Below are 24,893 nucleotides of genomic sequence, written 5' to 3'. Positions count from 1 at the left end.
CCAGGCTATTTAAAAAAATAAATAAATACAGCAATATTGTGAACTACAGTATAAAATAACTAATTATATTCTATGTGTTAATTTAGTTAAAATGTAATCTATTCCTGTGGCAAAGATGAATTTACAGCATTGATACTGCAGTCTTCACATAAAAACGTCTTTTAATATGCTTTAAAAATCAGTTAAAAAAAAAAAAAAAAAGCCCTTACTATTACTTTTAAAGCATCCTGCTTAAGTTAAAGTATTATTTTTTTTCTAAATAAATTTTTTTTTTTTTTTGTAAGGGGAACAACTGCGTTTTTGTGCATTTGTTAGTTTGAAAGTATTCTTTGCATTTTTATTGTTCGATTAATAAAAGTCATTCCACATTGTTCTTATTAGCGGTACGTTGTAATAATAAGAAAGCACACAAACCACATCCAGATCTGTAGGCTTTAAACGATGTCCCTCGCGCCTGGATCCCGGCCTGCAGGGGGATCCCAGCTCTCCTCTCTCTCCTCTCTCTCCTCTCAGGGACCGACGGGACAGACATGGCTGACGGAGCTCGTGAGGACAGAGACGGCTGATCTTCTGTACATCAACGCGTACGGGTCTGAGAGCCATGGGCTTCGGCTGGATATGAAGGCGACGGCGATCTTCGGCGTAATTTACAGGTTAAATAGCCCGGGAGGGGAGAGGTGAGGTGAGGTGAGGGACATTTTGTACGTGTTTCTGTTTCGGCGTGTGCTCTATTAATAATGACACGGTTTGTTTGCCGTTGCCAGGCCGCTTGTTTTGAGTCTCTGCATCCTCACAGATCCGTTTATACACCTCGACGGGCTAATGTTAGCAACAGTGCTTTATCGAACTCAAAACGGCACGATCGCTGTTGAGACGACGGCGTTTTCGGCAAAACGGAAAATTAGCATTCGTCTCTTCGGTGTGTTTATCTCCGTTATCTCTCGCTACGTTACTTGACAACCGAGACTGAGATTGACCCAATCAAACCAGATTCACAGGGATGATTGAGATGATTTCGGATGGGCTGACGTGAATTAGCTTCGCCGCTTCGGCTAATGCAGTCGTTAATAGATTGCGTTTTATCTTGTAAATTGTTGTTATTATTATGAAACGGTCGGTCTTTGAAAAATGATCATTTAGGAATAGCGCGAGCTACTTCAGACGTAAGTTACGTTCTTCGACCAATGCAATGATACCGAATACGGTTTTGCTTTATGAAAATGATTATTTAGGAGCGGTATAAACGACTCTACGTGTCTGAACTTGTCAACGTCTGTAGCAAGCAAGCAAGCCAGTGTTTATTCTTAGACGCTAACGCTTTTTCATACAGGTTTATGCAGTTCAAAGCAAAAGGGAATCGAACACGAAAACAGGAGAATACTGCCAATGCAAAATATAAATTAGCCCATTGAAATACAAATATAGTAACGTCTGAAATGTAAAGCAAAAAGATTAGAATTAAGGAACTGCATTTGTGTACCTACTTGTAAATGTAGGATGTGGTATGTTTTAGAAACCACTTAAAGCATGCCACTTTCATTTAGCTTTTTCATTTTAATAATAAAAAAAAAAACGTAAAGGAAAACATATTGCAATTTATTTTATTCTTGGGTATGAATAATACGTTTAGCTGTTTTGGTGTTCCATCAATACAGTATGACTGTGTGAGATAAAGAGACAGAACTATGTAATTATGATACTAAGTCACAATTATGGCATAAGTCAAAATTTTGAGAATTATGTGCTGTTTTCTGTCAAATAAATGTTTTAATTGGATAATTATTGTGTCCTAGTATGTCATAATTATGACTTTGGATTTTTATGATTTTTTTAAAATTAATTATTTCATATAACTATGAAACATAGTATGATGGTGTGAGATAAAGAGACAAAATTATGAGATACTAAGTCATAATTATGGTGCAAGGCAACTTCTCATAATTATGACTTGGGTCCATAGTTAGGAAATAATTCATAAAAATAATAAATAACATTTTAATAATTTCTATTTGCTTAATTTACACTTAGTTATTTGATGTAAATGTGCTTGAAATTTGCTTACTCTATATTACTGCATACCAAATACATATTTATTGTTTTTATGAATGAGGTTACCACAAATTTGGTTGGCAAGATAAATCTAGATAAATATTTTCTGTGTTTAACCATAACATAAGTTTTTGTCTTGCTTGTGTCATTTCACCGAATTGCATCACATTTTGCAGGCTGATGCTGGCAGCACCAACACTGTGAAATAAACTACAATCTCATTAGGAGAGGCCAGCAGATACCCCAGAGCCATCAAAATGTCTAAAAGCAAGAGCTCTGAATCCGTTAAGGTAGTGGTGCGTTGCCGCCCCATGAATGAGAAGGAGCGAGCCGCCAACTTCGAGAGGGTGGTTTCGGTGGATGTGAAGTTTGGGCAAGTGGCTGTGCGCAACTCTCGAGGAGCGTCTTCCCATGAGCACCCGAAAGTGTTCACCTTTGATTCAGTCTACGACTGGAATTCGAAGCAGATGGAGCTCTACGATGAGACTTTCCGACCGCTAGTGGACTCTGTACTCTTTGGCTTCAATGGGACCATCTTTGCATACGGCCAGACGGGCACCGGAAAGACTTACACGATGGAAGGGGTGCGAAACGACCCTGACAGGAGGGGCGTCATCCCGAACTCCTTCGAACACATTTTCACACACATCTCCCGCTCTCAGAACCAGCAATACTTGGTGAGGGCTTCCTACTTGGAGATTTATCAAGAAGAGATCAGGGACCTTTTATCGAAAGACCAATCGCGTCGGCTGGAGCTCAAAGAGAGACCGGATACGGGTGTCTACGTTAAAGACCTCTCTTCATTCGTCACTAAAAGTGTTCGTGAGATTGAGCATGTGATGAACGTGGGGAACCAGAACCGCTCGGTTGGCGCAACTAACATGAACGAGCACAGCTCTCGCTCTCATGCCATCTTCGTCATCACCATCGAATGCAGTGAGTTGGGTCCGGATGGGGAGAACCACATTCGGGTTGGGAAACTCAACCTTGTTGACCTGGCGGGAAGTGAAAGGCAGACCAAAACTGGTGCTCAGGGCGAGCGCTTGAAAGAAGCCACCAAAATCAATCTCTCTTTGTCAGCTTTGGGCAACGTCATCTCAGCGCTGGTGGATGGGAGAAGCACCCACATCCCATACCGTGACTCTAAACTTACAAGACTGCTTCAGGATTCCTTGGGCGGAAATGCCCGTACGGTGATGGTTGCCAACATCGGACCTGCTTCCTACAATTTGGAGGAGACGCTGACCACGCTACGCTATGCAAATCGCGCCAAAAACATCAAGAACAAACCCCGCGTCAACGAAGACCCCAAGGATGCCCTGCTTCGGGAGTTTCAGGAGGAGATTGCCCGCTTGAAAGAACAGTTGGAGAAGAGGTCTGGCAGGAAGAGGAGGAAAAGGAGGAGAAGGAGGGTTGGAGAAGGAGGGGAGGAGTTAGAAGATGGAGAGGATGATGAGGAGGAGGATGACGACGATGAAGAGGACGAAGAGGATGGAATGAGTGCAGATAAGAACATCACAGATTATTGGCGGGAACAACAAGAGAAGCTGGAGAAGGAGAGGAAGGCCATCATGGAGGACCACAGCCTGGTGGCCGAGGACAAACAGCGGCTGCTGAAAGAGAAAGAGAGGAAGATGGACGATCTTTGCAAAGAGAAGGAGGCGTCAGAGATGCTGGCGGCCAAAGTTAAGGTTAGAAAGCACAGATCTTAGGGTAAAATAAACAATTGTTCAGAAGGTTGGGGTTAGTAGGATTTTTTTTTTTTTTTTTTTGTCAATAAAATGCTAGTCATGCTAACAAAAGAAAAAGTATTTGTACAAAATAGACTCAAATACTTCTCAAAAAAAGAAATATTTCAAGCTGTCTGTGAGTTAAAAAAGAACCAGCTTGTAAGAGTCATTTGTTTTCTATTAGACTACACTGATTGCACTGTATGTTGTTTTTGCACAATAGGAAAACATGTTTGTGCTCATTTCATTACTCATTCGTTTTATCTCCTCATGTTTGATGTACACTGCAGACTCACAGATGTAACAAAAATACATTGAAAATTAGATATTAGTTTCAGAAACGAATACTCTTAACAATCCTTCTCTTAGCTTGGCTAATACTGTGTTATCAGGATAACTACATATCCAGTTTGTCACTTTCAGGCCATGGAAAGCAAGCTGCTGGTGGGAGGAAAGAACATTGTCGACCACACCAATGAGCAGCAGAGGATTCTGGAGCTGAAGAGGCAGGAGATAGCCGAACAGGTACAGTTTCCAATAACACACTGTAGAGAAACTGAGCGTGGCTGTGTTTCAGCTCTCAAGGTTGTTTGAAGGAGACGGGTTATTTGAGCCTCCTTATAGTTTATGTGGCTATTTTGGGAATGTGGATTTCAAATGGAGAAAAAAAATGCTGATTAACGCATTTATTTGTTTTTGTTTTCCACTCAGCAGTCCTTAGTTGGATTTGTATTTATCCAGCTTACGCATAAATTCTAATGCACTTTTTGCATTGTATTGAATTGCGTCTAGACAGCGATTGGACAGAAATATGCACATACATTTCTCAATCAGAGGATATTATAAACATTATTAGTTACGCTTGTGAGATGCAAATATGTTTAAAACATTCATAATGTGTGTCTGAGCAGAAAAGGCGGAAAGGAGATGCAGCAGGAGATGGAGTGTCGTGACGAAGAGACGCTGGAGCTCAAAGAGACGTACAGCCCCTGCAGCAGGAAGTTGACATTAAGACCAAGAAACTGAAAAAGGTATCTGTCTGTCTAAATAGATGCGTCTAGTAGAGTTTAGGAAGGCTGTGTGTGGTCAGATGTATTTTTAGAGTCTAGATGTATTCTCTGGAGTCATTAGTAGTAGGACAGCTCTCATGGCAGATCTTCTTCCTCCTTGTTGAGAATCATCTGCACATGGCTGAATTTGACCTCCTTTTGCTTGAGTGTATAGAGCGAATGCTTTACCTATTCCTACGAAGAGCCTCATCTTTTTTGAACGTCCCGTCTGGTTTTGTTTCGATCTCTTTCGTGTAGCTCTTTTCCAAGCTGCAGTCTGTGAAGGCGGAGATTCAGGACGCCCAGGACGAACACGTCAAATACAGGCAGGAGCTGGAGCAGACGCAGAATGAGTTGACCAGAGAACTCAAACTTAAGTATGTCTGTTACTAGAAGGCATCAAAGCATTATAACAAACTTGGGTAAAAATAGATATATGTAGTATCAATGATTGATACGTAAATACAGATGAATCTGATGTCTGCTGATTAATATGCCACCGCTATTTTTTTTTTACTATTACTATTTTTTTAATGCATTTTAAAACATTTAGATTCATGTTGCTGTTAATTAAATAGAGTTGAATCACTCTGAATTACTTTTGAATCAAAAGAGAATCCAGAATCAAATTGATATTGACACGCATGTCTTTCTCTACCAGCTGGATAGTACCCATTATTTCTACATTGGCATTATAAAATCAGCATGTTTTGTCATATATGGATGCTGTGGTCAGTGTTTGGTTTAGTGCGGAGGATGATTTTTATTTTATTTTTTAAGTACCTCTTAAAGCATTCTGTCCTAAGTTGTGTTGGACTGACTGCTTGGAAATCTGGACTCTGAATTATGGATACTAGTTTAACACACACACACTAACACACACACACACACACACACACACACAGACACTAGTGTACTAAGTGATCTATGGGGTAGAGTGTCCATTAGGGGAAGATTTATCTGACAGGCTGCTTTTGAGTGCAGTAACCAGAATAGGTTTTTTGTTAATGGGAAATATGTTTAGCTTTCAAGAAAATAGCAAAATCACAGGCATTTGGATTTCATTAAAAATTTTATTTTAGTATGTTGGTTTAAGTAAGGTTTTGTTTTACTTCTTTTAAAATAAGTTGATATTTAACGACTTGTCATGTGGTGTAACCACTGAGTAGTAATAATAACGTATTTTCCATTCAGTACATGTTAATGAATACATCTAAATTTAACTTATTATTTACATGTTTCAAAAGAAAACATGAAGTACTTAAAAAGAGAGTCTTCAGAGTTTTTTTCCTATGATGTTCCATATGGCCATATTAGTATAATAAAATGGCTTCACCAATTTTCATAATAATAATAATAATAATAACAATAATAATGGCAAGGGTTTTTAATAACTTCTTTAACTGGAAGTTTTTTTCCTTCATTATGAGGACAAGCTGTATCATTCTGGAATTTATACACTTTGGATTTGATGCTGCCAAAAGAAAAATTAAGAAATTAAAAGCATAGCACAGAAGAGCTTGCTCTATATATGAATTGCATTTTAAACAGAGCGTTCACTCCAAAAACTCTAAAACTACATAAATCCAAGAGCTTTCACAACTACCACGCTCAAGACTCAGAAAGGTAGTAATGGCATCATTAAAATGGTAGATAAAAAAAAATATGTGAACATTTGTGTTGTACCTACCAGACATCTGATCATAGAGAACTTCATCCCAACGGAGGAGAAGAACAAGATCGTCACGAGAGCCACTTTTGATGAAGAAGATGACCTTTGGAAGATGACCCCCATCACTCGCATTCAAAAGTACGAAGACTTATTTTGGAAAATTGAATCTGAAGTTTATGGCAATTAAAATCTTCTTTCTCTTTCTTTTTGTCAGTGATCAGCAGATGATGAAAAGGCCTGTTTCTGCAGTGGGCTACAGACGGCCTCTGAGTCAGCACGCCCGTATGGCCATGTTGATGCGGCCTGATGTCAGATACAAGGTATGCTGACACTGTTCCCGTAATCCCCCCCATGGCACCACACAAAGGCTTCGGTTACAACGCTCCCTCACTCTCCACAGTGACACGGATGAGCTCAGGAGAATGAAACGCACGTCTCGTCCTTGCTTCTTTGCATTTATCTTTTTATATTCTCCCTGACCGTTTTCCAGGCTGAGAATATCTTGCTGCTGGAGTTGGACCTTCCCACTCGGACCACAAAAGACTACGAGGGGCCGGTGATCGCTCCTAAAGTGGCTGCGGCTCTGGAGGACGCTCTGAGGGAGGAAGATGAGATCCAGGTGGACGCCTCTGGTCTTCGTGCCAGCCTGGGCTCCAGTCCAGGCCTCAGTGCCTCAGCTGCTGGGTTTTCCAAGAAACCAAAGTCAGGGTGAGAAATGATCCCTCCGACCTCTTCCCTTTTTGTTTCTTTTTCACTTCTTTGTTTATCCTTCCTTAATATACTTTTTCGTTTTCCCCCCACAATCTTCTCACAGCCGCCCAAAAACTGGCAAGAAGGTGAGCACTCCAACTTCAGCTCACAGCCCTTTGTCCGGCTCAGGGTCCCCTCTTTACCCACAGTCCCGAGGCCTTGTGCCAAAGTGAAAATAATGAAAACCTTCACCGCTCCATGTAAACTGACTGGCTTTGGCATTAAAGTTGTCATTTTTAGACAGATTTACGACAGTAGAACATCTTGGTGTTTTATTCAAACCCACCAATTGGCCCTCAAACTAACTTGTTTTTAGATATCACGTAAACATAAGGTTTATAGCGCAAAAAAAAGTTACATTTGGTGAGAATTAAATCTCAACGCAAGATTTAGTTCCACAGATTTAGTTTGCACTCAAGCAAAATGTTACGTGTGTGTGTGTGTGAGGTCATTGAGACAGCAGATGGTCTCGAAATTGACCATACGTGGTAGTTACGTCATTGTGGGAATGTTTTTTTCTTCTGTGTCCAGTTGTAGGATTAACAAATTTCTCACAAAGTAGCTGGAGATGAGATTTATGCTGGTCTGGGCCACTAAAGCACTGTATTGTTGTTTGACAAGAGAGTAAGCACATTACGTCATTGGCTAAGACCCAAAACAACCTCTAAGCCTTTTTTCGAAGACTCTTTGAGTCGCTTTGGCTGGGAGATGGGCCCAGAAACGCACTTGACCGGGTTGCCATCACAGTCAGCGCTGTATCCAGTAAGAAAAGGAATTAGGGGTTTAAAGGTCATTACATACTAAAAATATCAGGGTTCCAAGGTGCCTTAGATTCTCTTTACATACAGAAGTTTGGTCTGAGAGTCCCTTGACCTGATAGCTGGACAGTTGAACCCAGAAATCCACACCAAAACCCTGTGGATGGTTCATGAATGCTTTGAATTACACTAGAAGTCTGTCGTGTTGGGCAGGCTTGTATTTGATGTTCACGGGGATCTGAGTTTGACACGAGGAAGTCTTATTTCTGTTGAACTAGTGAAGGTAATACCATTGCCTGCTGCTACTGTAGGGTTCTTTTACCCTGTGTCATAGCATACGGTTATGTATATTAAGACATGTTAGTAAATAAATCTGCATCATCATTGCAGTTGTATTTAAATCCAAAATAATAAATGCAGTCTTAAAGTAACATTTTAAAAAGGCTAAGTTATTACCATACTAGTCGGTTTTATATTCAAGCAATTGTAGATAGTTTTTAACAGTCGTATTTTCTTTGCTTAGATTTATATGGTTTATTTTTGAATATGTATTATTTAAAGTTGTGTACAAATTTATTTTTGCATATAAGATTTAAGTATCATTTTCATGTGATTCACTGCGTTCTCTTGTGTTGAGCTTAAATGCGCCATCGTCAGTATAATAAACACGCAGCTTTTGGATCGTCAGAGCGTGTCCTGCAAATCCTGATGCTGCTCATTGAAATCGTGTGAATTTCTTCATTTGAGTATGCATTATCTAATCAATGTTCACGCTGCCACTCCTGGCTGTATTAATGCATAAGTCATTAGTCGCCGTTATGTTATTTTTGAGGTTTTAGCATGACATGAGAACATCCAAAGCATTATAGGCAAAATGAAACCGTGACGTCAAGCGTGTCTAATACTCCACTTTCACCTTCTTCCATGTGATGCATGAGTCCAGTGCGAATACCTACACTGAGAAAATAATTTTACTGTTCACACAGGTTTTTGTTTTGTACTAAAATGTTTTCGAATTTGTATTTGAGTTTAGAATGCAAATGTCCTCAATGTTTTAACCATCTTTAATTAAAAGGATGATTATTCTCTATTTGAATGGTGTAAGAGCTGTTTTTCACCATATCGCGGTATGACTTCAATGGAGTAATAAAAATAACCAGGGCTTTTTAATGCGTCACCTGAACCATGTCCTATTCCATATTACGGTAGCGTAATGATCTTGTAATCTGAAGCATTAGCTTTCAATTCTGGCGGGATAATGAAACTAGCAGTGTCCCAGCGGTTAAACTAATTCTGGATTCTCGGCTTATAGTAAATAGCAGTGTTCAAATTATGTATTTTTTCCACTTAATAAAAGGAATTTCAATTACATACTGCAGATACACAATACACTTTAAATGAACAGAAGTACTGTGTTGTCCAGTGTGCAAACTCAAACTTTATTGAAGGTTCTGTGACAAGCACACAATTGTTTCAAGCAAAACTTGGTAGATATGCTTGTATGCGTCAGAAGAGTAAAGACTTTCTCATGATAATATCCTGGATTGTTTTTGGGCTATCTAAGCATTGGTCTCGAGGAGAACTAAAGAAAATGGACTCCTGGACTGATGAAATGTGTAGAAATCGAGCCCGGGATCATAGAATTGCCAGATCCAATCATTGTATGCTTAGAATAGTCTTCCTGTACAGATGTAGTGTGATTATATAAAAAGCAGATTATTTTCAACATTTTTGGTCAAAAAAAAATAGAAAGGTACTAACATTTTGGTCTTTTTATTGTATGAAGGAGTTTAAAAAAATAACTAATGTTTTTCTAAAGTATTCCTGAGTAGGGCCAAAAGATTTTGAACGCAACTATTTGAATTTGTGAAAAACACCAAAGTGCTTTATATACCTTGAATTTTTGGTGATTACCAATAAATAGACTTTTTAATTATTTTTTTTCTCTTCGTTTTGACACAACCTTTACAATATAATTTGTAAACCTTGCAATATGACAATGATTCTGTAGTGTGGGGTGCAGAAAGCGATGCCTGCCTTCATACTGAGTGTGGAATAAAATTACAATGCAAGCGTCAACCGCAACGGTGTCAATTAACATGATAAAATGCATCATACCACCACAAACTCCAATATTGACAAAATGCGGGTGCATTACGGCAGTACACATGCAGACGTTATTTAGTATTTTGGAGAACACAGTAGAGGCAAGGAAAAGAGTTCCAACAGTGGAGGGCCGACTTTGGGGTGCAGTCATATTAGCGAAATTTCGCAGGCAAAGAAGGTCCAACATCAAAAGTCATTTTCAAACCAAGCGTTTTTTTCAACAAGTCAACATGGCAATTTTGCGTTACCAACGGGCAAGAGGTACTTTTCCGTACTCCCACGAAACGCCAATCGCGTGAAGCACCACTCACATCAAACCGAGCAGTTGTGGGGAATTCTCTCGAACCCCGCGGGCACGAGAGACATCTGCATGAGGAACTTCTACCTCCTTGCGTCAAACTCCCAGTCGCGCCGATGAATAGATTCCACCAAGCTAGGGTAAACGTAACCGCACCATAAAGCTATAAAACAAAAATTCATCCGCCATGTCAAACTACGCCACTTCCTAAAGTCACGCTACTCTAAAAAAAAAAAAAAAGCTCACGGCGACAAGCATTTCCCACAGGGACAATGTATCGTATCGTACACTTTGATCATCTCAATCGAAGGAAAATGAATTAAAAAAAGAGCTGCAAGAGCTCAGGCGACGTTGATTATTCGGGAAAAGGAGCTCAGTCCTTCAGTCCCGTCTCTGTACATCCCGAATCAAGGAGCTTTGCTTCTCAAAGGGATATGGATATCATGATGTCATTAATTGAGGACTTAATTGTCATGCTAATCCAGTTGAGGAGGAGGAGGAGGAAGAAGAGAAAGGCTTTTCTTCATGTCTAATCATCTTAACGCTACGCTGCACGTATTATCTGTCTCCACGTCTCATTTCTCCCTGTAATACAGCAGATACATCTTCAGGGTTCAGGTAACGTGGTAGTCTTAGAATCTTCTCCCTCAGAATATTAACGGGAGGCTCTGCATTACGAGCGCAGCCGCTTTTGTTTTGTCCTCTTCGGTGCCACGCATTCGCCCTCGTCCTCCTCGGGCAGGTCTTCTCTCACTGCGACAACCTCTTTCCTCTTCCTCCTCCACTTCCTCTTCTTCCTCTTCCACTCCTCCGGGGTAGTTGCAGTCGTCCATGGCTGTGGGAATCATGGAGTCGTGGAGAACCACGGAGTTGGACGCACTGGCGGTAGAAACGCCCGAGAAGCGGCGGCGTTCGGCGGGGCCCGTAGCGGTGCATGGCCCGGCCCCTGGGAAAGACACGCGTCTCTTTGTGCGTCCTTCTCCCCATAGCTATGGGCTGCCGCAGGAGTGTGGCGAATAGCAATCCGACACAGGTCCTGTAGTGTCCGCACCTCAAAAATGGCTGCAAAGTAGAAAATGAGGAGGAAAGCAGAGGTTTTTTTTTTCAATGCAGTTCAGTTATATATATATAACTACATATATAACTACATATATATATATATATATGTATCTTGATTTAATAATGTTTCTTAAATCAGATATGTTTATATCAATATTACTTTTTTATTTTTTTAAAGATTAACAATGTTTTATGCCTTCATTTTTAAATCTAAATTATTGCATACTTATTCTTATTTTTTTTAAACAACATGTTTAAAACTGTAATCAAATTTGATTAAGTGGTTATGATTACTAATTGAAGAAACTGTAGGCCTCTTGAACCAAGGGTTGGTAATAAGATTATTATAAATAATATTTAGGTATTTTTTGTACTGTGATCACTCTGTTATAACAGAGTGTGTAGATCAGTGGGAAAAGTAAAAATATAAAGGATTCACAAGGGTGAAACATTTTTTAGAATAAAAAAAGGCTAAATTTCTAGATTTGCATTAATGATAATTATACAAGCGACTGCACCAACAGACAACATATATTATTTATTACAAAGGTGAGCTCTGGTTTTGTTGAATTCTGTTGAAGTTGAATTCTGATTGGCTGTCAATGGCTTAAGAAAAAAATTACGAAAATTCAACGATATTGTATTTCAGCGATGTTGATGTTACAGTTGTGGTCTGGACTTCACTTATTAAACATGACTACATTTATAGTTGTGGGTGTGGATCACACTGTAGTAATGGCTTGCATTTTGTATGTTCAGAGATTTGCTTTCATTTGGGTATGCAAATGCACGCAATAGCCTTGGTGTAAATAGATTTATGGGGTGAAAAATCATTTGCAATTAGTTTGCTCATTTGTACCGGACTCACGTAAAGGAACGCTCCTAGGTCTGCCATTGACGTTCTGTTTGGGCTGGACGAGGGGGCAAAAGTCACAGCGATGATTTTCTTGGTCTCCCAGGAGCTCTGACCTGTGCGGGTGATCTTGGTTAACTGCAAAAAGAGTTTTCAATTAACTACACTAATTACACGCCATCCCATGTGAATACTAATCACACTTGTGAGTAAAACGCAAACATATTTAAACATATTTAGTACACAGTGAAATCAAAGCATTCGATTTGGCGTCGATGTCTTTTTCGCAGAATCGCTTCGTCTGTTTTTAATAAATGCACACTTCATCGCTTTTTCCTAAAAGAGAAAACCAGAAATATCAAATGCTCATCTCGCACACATGGTATTTTCCAAACATTTCCCAGTGAAGTGAGACTAAAGGAAATGTCAACGCATTCATCAAACCACGTCTAGACAATTAAAGTATCTCTTAAAACCTGCCGTGCGGTAAGAGGACATTGACATGATGAATAAACATGCACCCACCTTCTCCTCCAGGGGGAGAACTAAGATCCCGCCAACCTTTAGCAGGTTCTTCATGTAGTTCTCGTACTCTTTCTGAACTCCTGCTCCACAGTACACACCCTGTCATACTGCCGGCTCTCCGAGGATCTCCAGACAGTTTCCCACCACAAAGGTTGGCTCACAGAACTCAAACCTGTCGCCATTAAACAAATTCAAGTCATTAAACAAAAAAAAAAAAAGAAAAAGCTAATTAAAGCAAATTTAAAGCTGCATCACAGGAAGTGGCTCACTTGTCAAAGCTGTCGCTGGTTTTGATAAAGTGGTCAAGTTTCTGATATGCATAATCAACCACATCTGCGTGCAGCTCCACGCCGTGATTCACACCAAACGGACCTGGAATTATAACAGAAATTATAGTTATGTATTTTATATTAAATAAACATTTTAGGTGAACGGGTCTTTTTAACTCAACCACAACAAAATAAATGTATGCAGATTTAAAGCATGAAAAAATAAAAATAAAATTGGGTTATAAATTAAAAAAGATTTTAATAATGTATATCTAAATTTTAAATATGACAGTGAAGGCATTTGCAATGCTACAAAAGAACTGCTTTTCAAAATCAAATAATCCTGCAAAATCAAATAATGCTCGAATAAAATAGCAGCAAAATTTTTTTTTAATTTATAATAATAAATTATTGAGCAACAAATCAGCATACCAGAATAAAAACTGGATAAATGACTGCTGAATGAATTACTTTTATAAATATATCACTTTTATATTACTAAATTAATTTTATATTACGTTTAAAAATATTAAAATAGTTATTTAAAGGGCTCATGTGATGTTGCTAAAAGAACCTTATTTTTGTGTATTTGGTGTAATGCAATGTGTTTGTGCAGTTTAAAGTTAAAAAACACATTATTTCCCACATACTGTACAATGTTATTAGCCCCACCTTTCTGGAAGCGTGTGGATTTGTACAAAGCTCAGTTCCCAGTGTGTTGTAATTGGCTGAATACCTCAAGTGTGTGACGAAAATGTTACCCCCTTGCCATATTGTGATGCCGTGCCCCAGTGTGAAAAAACACAAAAACAACTGTTAACACTGTCGTGAAATACAAAGTAACCACTGATCTCTAGCTGTGTCCTCTTTTGGAAGCAAGAAAGTAGTTTCACTTTCACAACGAAAAAGCGTCTCGCGGCGGTAACAACAACACTACAGCGGGAATAATAGCTCGCCTCTCTTTCTCTGCGTAAATTTTTGGGGCAGTGTTATGAAATTTATCCCACACAGTGAGGTAGACATGGGGCGTGTTTAAAAGTATAAAGAATATCTCTTTGGCTTTGAGACTTCAGTCTTTGCAACTTCACAAATCTTATGTACGCAGCTTGTAAACACACGTCACGTAAAGCATCACATGACCCCTTTACAATTGTAATGACATTTCACAAAATTACTGTTTTACTGTATTTTTAAGAAATAACAAAATAACAACAGTAAAAATAACAGTACTGCAAAATGATGTTCACATAATGTGTGCGTATATTTATTATGTATATATAAACACACAAATGCATGTATATATGTAAGAAAAATGTTATGTTTAGACATTTTAAATATTTTTATATAACAGCAATTATATGACCATAAATATACTTTTACGGAAATATTTATAAAATATATACTTTATGTAATGTATTTATATATACACATAATACCAAATATGTATAAAATATTTACCTTTATATATAAACTATATACAGTACACACAATATCTAGTATGTAAACAAACTTTTATTTTCAATGCAATTAATCATTGTTTTGCAGCCTTAAAAATATCTTTTGTTTCAATGTTTAAACTCGAAAACCAGTCAAAAATAAATGTTTTTTGCCGTGCAAATACACTCACCCAGTATAAGGCCCACCATGGTGCTGAGATAACCCGTCCCGCTGCCCAGATTGAGAAAAAGACAGGCCAGGCTGCAGATCCAGGGCCTCCATCACCTCAGAGTAGATGCACGGAGCAGACAGATGGAGGTTTCCATGTCTCCAGGCCAGGTCTTTATACGCACTGTCACGGTACTCCTCCAGGTAATAGTCTGCTCTGTCAATGGCTCGGAAGGCCCTTCCACCAGATCCGGCGGATGTAATGGGCCTCCTTCAGGTTGTCAATCAGCTCGTCGTTGTCTCTGCGCCCGCTCACGGCTCCACCCATGACCAAAACAGAAGAGCTTCTAAGACCGGTCCCGAGCGCGCGCCTATCGCTGTCTGGAGGGGCAAGCGCCAAAGCATCTCGGATCAAACCCGGAGTAAGTTGACGCTAAAGCGATATTGAGCTTTGTACCATTTATAAACAAACACAGAATGTGACATATTAAATAACAAACACGTAAGATCACCTAATCGATACCTAATTACCTAAGACCTAAACACGTATGCATTAATAATAATCAAACAGTTTTAGGATTATGTTTTATTTAGTAAGTAAATGACACCTGCAACAGACTCCTGCGCCTAGCAGGTGGGAAGAAAGCAAAGAATGATAATTAAGACAGTTAAATCTTTAATGAGACGCAGCATGGCGGATATCTGAGTACGCCAACTAACTTGACATATAGACTCACGCTTGCCTTCAGCTCCTTCCCTCACACTCTATTTTTAGAGGTCAGACAAAGCCCAGTAAAAAGTGGCACACTGTTGCGTCCCGACCTGAACTCTAGGCAGCAACTTTTTGTTTTGTTTGTCACTTTGGCAGGGAGACGAAGAGCACACGGGCAGCTGACGCGTTATATATCTATGGACTTTAAAAAAATTTTGGATAAAAATTTAGATAAATGCATTTATTGGTGCGTTCTACGGTTTATCATTTCTTGTACGTTTTGTACAATTTCAACCATTTTATTCAGTACTTTTCATCTTATCCCATGGTTATTTGATAAATAAAGTTCGTTCGAAATAGTTTTAAAAGAACATTTATTTGAAATGTAAATATTGTGTAACTTCACTAATGTCTTTTCGGTCACTTCTGCTCAATTATCGAGTCCTTTTTGAGTTATTCAGCAGTTATTATTAGTCTGCTGAATAAAACCTACCCTGTAAAATTTGTTGCATTTGTGCTACATTTAATATTCAAAGGTACTGTTATTAATGCGTTATGAATAAGACATAAAACAATAAGTAAGGTAAATCATGATCTCAGCACGCAAACATTATGAATTTGTAAACCATAGGAAACTTTAATAAATACCTGACTGATTAATAACATAAATTTGCAAATTTTGAGTACTATTACAATAAATTAAACAAAACAACAGTAAAAACAAATATGACTTTAGCCTTTCCCTCTCGAACTACTTGATGGCAAATAACCTAATGTTACCTCATTGTTTGCAACTTTTAGTCTGATTGAGCAACTTGTAATTATTAGCTCCATCTTTCATTATTATTATTATATTTTTACTTTTTTGTTTCAACTGGGCTATCAATGGAGTGCAATAAATAAATATGAGCTTTTAATGATGCATGCGTAGTAATTACGAATAAGATATTGTTCGGTATTATTTTGTTTAAAAATATATAGATTTTAACAAAACAATAACGCAAACATGTCTGATAAGACAGAATTATAAGTCAAATGAAGTAACAAAAGCAACGACTAAAATATCAGGAATGCAAAATGGTGGGCTGTTCGCTTCTTTTAGTTGCCAGATAAGTTTCAATGGGACTGTAAAATCTCGCCTAATACAATTGCATTACATCACAAAGTCAGTTTCTTTGTCATTTAATCTAACAATTGAAATCGTAACAAACAACCGTGCAGCATGTGACACCACAGCACTGTGTTTGACACATGGGAAGCGATCGTCGCATTCAGCGAAACAGTAGCAAAGCAATCGCAACAACAATAACAACAACAACAACACATCTGTAAAACACAGAGCAGCGACAAAACGCAAACGTGTTCGCGCAAAAACGACGCGCGGCTTCTACGCGCCGTAACCCAGTAACCGTCACATGTAGGTCACGTCTGTATTATACATTTAACGACAGTTAGCTGCAGTCGGTCCGCGCACGAGGAGAAGCTTTGCACGGCCACCGACTTATAAACAAAGGGTCTCCGCCACACTGGCACTCACTGCCGCCCCGCCGTCTACATCTCACCGTGTGATCTCGGACCTCAGCGGTTGTCTCGTCCAAACCAGCAATGTCCATCGATCACATCAACGAGCGCAGCGTCGTGTTTTTTGGCTCCGGGCGCAATAAGGTCTAACTTGACTGCGAAAAAATTGACGCGATGTAAACATAAACCAGCTGACGCACTGACGTCATGCGCACGAAGACGTCAAATGCACGGTCGCCGCATTTCGTGGATTCGATTCGTCTTGCCGACTCGATTCTTTTGAATCGTCTCGCCCAAAAGATTCATTTGCATTGAGATCGGAGCGTCGCGTTTGTTTAAAAAAACATTGCCAAACACACACACACACACACACACACACACACACACACACACACACACACACACACACACACACACACACACAAAGATGAAACAATGGTAGTGGTTGAGCAGTCGTTCCTTATTTCACACGAGGAATCAGTGAGTTTTGATTCTTTGCTGTGAGAATCATTCATTCAAATGATTCGTTAACCGATTCATTAAATTTTGTCATTCGTTCCAACGGTCTCGTATTGATTAAAACTCAGGCAAAGCGATAATATCACGGCATTTATTGTAGTTTTCTTCCGGAATTTAAACTCCAATTTAAACACAGACCGACGTCGACGTGACAAAGCTTCTTAGTTGTCTCTCTATCGAAGGTAGGACACAACAGTGAACTGCAAGCAACAGAATCGTTGAGTTTACTAGAAAGATTAATTAAAGTACATATCCGTTCACGAACGAAACTCCAGTAGAACAAGTTCAGAATCCTCTCACATAACTCGATATTAATTTTAAGCACCTGCAGATTATTCAAGCCTATGATTTATCTAAACGCAGTCAGCTAAATATATATGCTAGGTATCATGATTAGCAACACGGATATCATTTGATCACACAAAAGTCGTTATTTCGCCGCTGTAAAGTCTGATGAATCCTCATTACGAGATGATGGCATTGTTTTGAACGCGGTAGTGTTACTTAGTCTCCAGCAGAGGTCAGAATGTAAAAGCTTAGCTTTAAAAATGGTGGCACACTTCCATCTGTTTGTAGTCAGTCAATAAAAAGACTGATTTATAAGCCAAACAGAGTGTAAAAATCTCTCATCACAGCTAAAACAATCATGAGGCTGACGAAGATGAAATATAAAAGAACATGCTAGTCAGTGCATACTTATTTTCAGAATGTCGCTATCAAATGAACGACTCAAGACGATGGAATCATGCAGTGACTAAAAGTTAAACCTATGTTGTATCCAAACTTTAACAAGCAAAAAAAACAAACTCACGCACGCATCGTGTAGGAAGTGTATACTCAGAAAGATCACATTATTGACTCTTTATTTATAAGCTTTCCATATATAACACTGAAATTAACGATACCTCCCACAAAACAGACATTATTGTTCTCTTTTAACACTGATATCAATGAGCACAGGTACAAGGATACACAAACACGGTCACAATCCAAAACCAACTACACACGTATTTCATTTCCAAAAAGTTACCTCGAATCACGCACAGCCATAGCTTGTCCTGCACTACAGAAACAAAACCTCGGTAAGGAACCTACAACTGCTACAAAATTGACTAAACATGTAGTCTATCACTGTGAAAGTGCTTATTATTATTGTTCTTGGAAGTACCGTCTCTTTTTGTCTCTTTTCTTAAAGGAGAATCATTTTGTAGCTATAAAATCACCAGTAAAAATAGCTGATCTCTGTAAAAAGGACGCAAGAGGACAAGCCTTGGCTGCGTGGGTTAAAATACAGTTGTTTTTTTTTCTTCTAGCGCTTTACTTGAAATATTCTTTCAATACAAACAACACTGTCCTTTATTACAAATGCAAAACAGAATCCCATTGTTGTCAGAATAATGCCCCTGTGCATAAATGCTTCATCTGGTGATAATGCTCCATGATTATTTGACTCGGAAGAAATGACCCAGCACACCTTTCATACCTGAATCAGAATCACAGTTTTGGAAGAATAGTGTTACTGTGACATTGTGATTTATTTCATGCTCTAACAATAAGCTGACTATCGACTTCAATGCGATTACGCTCTTGGTGTTCGCCACTTTGCTGAATTCCCATTACCTCTCCCAACTCCCCTCAAAAACAAGTGGAAAGGAAAGAAAAAGAGGAGAAAGTGCTGAGCCCTGAGTGATTTGAAACCTGTCCTTAAATGCAAACACACCCTTTCCTGCAGCGAACAGAGCGAGAAAGTAAAGGCACACATGAGAAAAACCCACAGAGCTGTAAGCTACAGTACCTACAGAAGGAGGGCCGCTTTTGGTTCTATCAGCTTAATGGGACAAACAGTGCCTTCCAGACTTTTTTTAGCTCGTGAAATGACAGAGGAACCGTTTTAATTGCCCTAGCGTTGGCACGAGTCTCGGAAAGCGCCAAGACTCTCGAAAGTACAAGGTGCTAAATCAAGCCGCGCTTGGTTCCACGAGGAGAGGTTGGGAAGGGAGGGGGGGTTACATATGCTGACTTGCATTTGCAGATGCTACACTGCTCCAGAGAACATGCTACTATTATTAAAGGCAGGATTCCAACACACTCACCTGCCGCGCAACATCCGTGAGCCGCCATCATCACCGACAGCGGGCGCTAAGAAGTACGCATCGAGGAACGTACTCCACGCATGCTTTAGGCCATCTCACGCCAGTAGTAGTAAGCAGATAGGAAATGCTTTCTCCCATCAGAATAAGACGGCGGACTTTCTGCATACCCAGCGAGTATTTAATAGAAGGGAGAACTCTAATGAAAAGCCCGTCGTTAGCAACGCCTTCTCAGATCGCTTAGTAAAGCAGCGCGAACGGGGCGTGGTATTGAAACGTAACGCACACATCTTTCCTCATGTGAAAGGTTAAGAACGAGTGGGCGTAACAGGGCCAATCTGACATTCTCAGTGGAAAAAATGGACAAAGATTTATGCAACCAGGGGCGCTTCCTTCTGCTTTCTCCGTTGCCAGCAGGAGGCAACGCTTTCAATGACAATCTCTGGCAGCTCAAAACCACATCTTTTTTTTTGTCGCTTTAACGGAAGGCTTGCTGCCGTCGCTTAAATAGATCTGATACCGCGCACATCCCGCTTTGGGGCTTTTGTGTGTGTGTTAGGCGGCACAAGAATACGTCTGGCCAAAGGGCATTTGACATTTCAGACAGGATACAGGTTCACATTAAACAACAAACAAACAAGTCAAAGACATTTATGTATTTGATCCTAATCTTGTCTGGTGTAACGAACAGCTGTCTCATTAGCTATTTGTAATTCTTTTTTTTTTTTTTTTTTTTTTTTCCAAACGAAAAATAATCTGCCAACACACACACACACACATTGAACCTTCTCGCCATGCTAAAGAAAAACTCTTTGCCAAAGGTCATTAGTTATATTCAAGATTTTTGAAAAGTGCATTACATGTCTCTGTCCATCACACATACTGTTACATGCAATAGCAAAATGAAATACATGACCACTAAAAAAATTATTTACGTAAACGACACGGCCGAATAGAGGCACAAATGTTCATTTCACAACTCGCGTACAGAGTCATACGGTTACGTCACACATGTATGATTGGGGCATTTTACACACGTATTTCCGCGTGGCGCGTCCCCACCCAGAACTGCACAAACAACACTGCCACAATATTAAAGACAGATCCACCGAGGAGAACTTTTCAGCACAATGCGCTTCAAACGACATTGCCCAAGACTAATTTGTTAAACTATTGTCCCATTTTCAATTAAGCTGGTTATTATATATAGAGGCCCAGCGCAGCTTGGACCAGAAAATAGGAAACTCTACAAACATCCTCGTATTTCTCTGCGTAGAAATGCACGCTACATATTATAAAACACATCGTATCTCGAGAACCACAGTAAACTGGGTCTGTGTTTTTTTTTTTATATATTATTTAGCTTTCTATGGATAGTAGTACTCACAGCTTTTGGAAAGATATTGTTTCTGTTTAGCTATTATAAGAGGAAAAGAGTTACCAATTATAATTGTAAAAATATATGTATAAGCTATATACTATATATAGTTTTTTTGTCTTCTTTTTTTTTTCTTTTAAATACAGAATGAATATATTGTGTAGGTAAGGGCCATCACTTATAAAAGGAATGAAGCAGGTATCTGTGGCCATCCCTACTTATGCTACACGGTCATACATGACCCGAGTGGTAGTGTGGCGGTTGAACAAGCGGAGTCGGCAACTAAAGCACAGGTCAGTGGCACTTTGTGCATCGAAGAAATAAAAATCTAGTATAAGGTTACACGGGTAAAAGTTTGTTCGATACTAGTCGAGAGTAAGCGACATTAAATTCAAGAGTTTCGCCAGGGATGGTTGGTATTCGCCTTCCGCAATTCGCCATTCTCAAAACAACCGCCCGCTTTCCCATGGTCCTATTAAAGACAAGCTTAGCAAGAGCGGTAAATAATCCATTTGCCATTCATTGGGATTGTTCACCCAGAACAGTTTTAATACAACCGAGAGTTTGAGAGGTACATATAAGAAGAAAAAAACGAAAAGAAAAAACACAAACACAAGGAGATCCAGAGGAACGTCTTCTTCCGGCCGACGGACGGACGCAAGAGCTCAAAGCAGAGGTTCCGACAGCATCAGAATTGCTTTTTTCCCTTACATACCTCATAGTAGCGTAATGCTGGTATAATGAAAACTCCTCGAAGGCACTACCATGTTTTGTCTTGTAGTCCAAAACATGTTTTTGTCTTATTTTACATTTTTCAAAGCTCTCTTTCAAGACTACTACACTACAACATACCAGACAAACATAAAATAAAATATATGACATAACCTGGTAATCACAGTTCATAATACTATGAATACAAATAAATAATAAATAGAGATGATATTTTCCTTCAGCTGTTGGAAATTGAGAAAAAAAATGCAAAATAGAGTAAGATAGAGATAGATATGTAGGTGAGAGAAAGAAATATATAAAATTATCACAAACATTATTAGTTAAAATATTTAATTGTAAAATGTTAAAAACTTCATTATTAAAACAAGTAAGTTATAAAAATTAGTGTATTCTTTTTTCATTGCATGTGGTGTCTTTGTCACATTTTAATAGATTGCAGTTATAAAACAGAAGGGCTACATGAATATTTAAAGGAGGTGGAATTAAAGAATAATTGATGTTGAGATTAAATGATAAGAAAATATAGAAATAAATTACAGTGTCTGGATTGTTTATATAATTTATAGATCATGACAATCCAACATCTTGTCTGATGTTAAAGACTGAAATGAAGTGCAATCACACAATATATAAGAGATAGACTGATGTATAAATATTCTGCTATGGGGTGTTTACAAATAAATGAGGAGTAATAATGCTCCTTCCTGTAGTCAAAACAAACCAAACCAAAAACAAACAAAAATGGGATATTGAGATAAAGTAGTAGCCAACAGTGAATTACAGAGTTAACCAGATGGCGCACTGATGCTGCACACATCTACTAGTTTATATGTTAAAGAAACACTTTCATTTCAATAACAAACGATCTGCTTTTCTATGTACAGACATATGCATCATATGTCTGTTCACAGTCACGAGGCACCACTAGAATGGAGCGCTACTTTGTTATCAAGTGGAGCAGCATCACTGAATGAAAGACTCCTTCACTGTGTGCCTGCTGCACTGAAGCCCGCCCCAGCCCAGGATTCTTCCACTGCTTGAATAAACAACAAAAACTAAGAAAACTATGTTAGTCTTCAATGTAATAGTTACTTGCCCCATCTTCATCAATCCAGCAGCTTTTATGAGATTTTAACTCATAGTATATATTATATACTCCTTTGAACTCACAGAATGCCCTGATGTAAAGGTTTTGATTGTTGTTCAAAAACCTGTATCACCCTTTTTATGTCATTTATATGCCTTCCATTGGCTCACATTTTCATTTTTCCACGCTTGTTTCATCCTGCTTTTGCTTAGCTCAGACTTCCACGTTTTCACTGCCTGTTGATGGTTCCAAAGGGCCTCTGACTTTCGATTCTGCGGCAGTCCTTACAGCACATGTTATCATGCTCACGTAGTTTCCCAAAATTTGCCTCTGTGATTGGCTCCACAGAAAGAAAAACGGGAATGCAGAACTGAATGTGGAAGCTTGAAAAATGCCTGAACTTGATTTAGAAGCGGTAGTTATGAAGAGCTGCCACTCACCATGAGACGGATGTTGGCCAAACTCCGCATAAGGAGCTGACTTATCCAGATGCTCCACAAACACTGCCTCATTCTGTTCTCAATCACCTTATTCTCCTGCCTGATATTCTGGTGTTCTTCTCCATGATGTAACCTAAAACCAAAAGCTGATTAATAACTCTATGCTCCTAAAAAACGTTAATATTATTTTTATACACGTGGTCTTAGTGTATCTTCTTCAGGATTTTCATGAGATGCAGCTGTAACCCTGTGTTTGAATGGACTACATCTGTCAGTATCCACTGTTGATCTATTGAGCTCGTTGATTTCTTTATTCAGTGCTGATGCCTTCATCACACAGTTCAAAACTCAGTGTAGGAAAGAGGTGTGCTGGAGCACACCTTAGTGTCTTGGCAAAAAATACAGACACTTTAGTGAGGTTGGAAAGAAGTGTCTCCTCACCGTCACCGCCTCTTGAAACTAGGTGCCAGGATACTTTCCAGTGGAACTTGGCTTTTCTGCTGAGGGAGGGTTCTAAAAGCCTTGAGGCTGGGCTAAACATCACGAATTGACACACAGTGTCAAAAACTAACAGCACATGATAGATTTACACTTTAAACTAAAGTGGTGGAGTGTGTAATTTCTGTAATTTCATTGAATACAACATATTTACCTATGTATTGTTAAATTCTTAGGGAAAAATCAGTAAATCCAGAAGCTTTATAATATGCAAAGTGACAGTAATATTAAGCTTGAGTGAATCTAACAGAATACACCACAAGCAATAAGAGATAAAACTCCTGGTTTGAGTAAACAGTGTTATGATGTATCGCTATTATTGACTTATCTGTGGATGAGACTAATGGAACAACGCGCTAGTTATAGAATTCTGTACCAAACTACGTCACTCATATAAAGATTCAGATGACTCTGCTACCTGCAGGATTACAGCTAAGACTTGTAGAATATACCAAGAGACACACTGAGATCTTTTGTTTAATTATTTTTTAAATAATACCTACGCATTATAAAACATTATTAGACTCATGAGATTATGCTCATATAGTAAAGTAAGAAAAATCTTATCTTGGATAATTTGATATTAAAAACTCTAGATAAAGTTTCAATGATTTGGTTGTCCTTAATTTATATTTATTCTATATATGTTAATTGTTTCCAATTTTAAACAGTGGGGCCAGAAGAGGAAAAATCACAGACTTTAACATTTCCTCTCAACCTCTGAAAATCTGGCTCAATCAAAGAAATTATCAATGTGACTCACTTTATAAAATAATAACTGGAGCTAAACAGTTTTCCAAATCACTGATGGTAATTTGAACAATGCGCATGGTTTTAACGATATTGTCAAAACCAGATATTCGCTATTCGGCACCGCGTAAAAGAGGAAGTTACGTTGGCGTCCATCCGTCATATCCCCAGGCAATAATTCTGTCTCAAACGCTCAAAGAAAAAGAGACTCGCTCAGCAACCCTCTGGTCGCGCCGCTTAACGTATAATTCATGCTATGTAATGGCGTGAGTATGCATTTCTCACTGATGTGGACTTAAGCTAACATAATGGATCGGCACTGTGAGAGAAAAGAAAAGATTTGAACATACATGACAAATAAAACATATGAGTGTTATGATATGTAGGCAGAAATATCACCTTACATGACTTGTGTTACACTATCTGCTTACTCTCTGTCTCAC

At 38.8% G+C, this 24,893-nt stretch overlaps 1 protein-coding gene and 1 pseudogene across 1 annotated transcript; one reads left to right on the top strand and one right to left on the bottom strand.

The window, feature by feature from the left end:
* The first annotated feature begins 444 nt into the window (after nucleotides 1-444).
* On the top strand, nucleotides 445-7,495 carry LOC122328943 (kinesin-like protein KIF3B). Its single transcript, XM_043225053.1, is given in 10 exon segments — nucleotides 445-687; nucleotides 2,226-3,740; nucleotides 4,203-4,309; nucleotides 4,688-4,764; nucleotides 4,767-4,810; nucleotides 5,087-5,205; nucleotides 6,522-6,638; nucleotides 6,715-6,820; nucleotides 6,991-7,208; nucleotides 7,315-7,495. Coding segments are annotated over 9 exon segments (2,331 nt in total). The 5' UTR covers nucleotides 445-687; nucleotides 2,226-2,306; the 3' UTR covers nucleotides 7,424-7,495.
* A 3,232-nt stretch (nucleotides 7,496-10,727) lies between these two features.
* On the bottom strand, nucleotides 10,728-15,076 carry LOC122328404 (annotated as a pseudogene).
* Between the last annotated feature and the right edge of the window lie 9,817 nt (nucleotides 15,077-24,893).

This window comes from Puntigrus tetrazona, chromosome 23 (genome assembly GCF_018831695.1).
Source record: "Puntigrus tetrazona isolate hp1 chromosome 23, ASM1883169v1, whole genome shotgun sequence".
Classification (NCBI taxonomy): domain Eukaryota; kingdom Metazoa; phylum Chordata; class Actinopteri; order Cypriniformes; family Cyprinidae; genus Puntigrus; species Puntigrus tetrazona.
The sequence above is the reverse complement of the archived record's forward strand: the minus strand, read 5'-3'. Positions and strand labels throughout refer to the sequence as shown.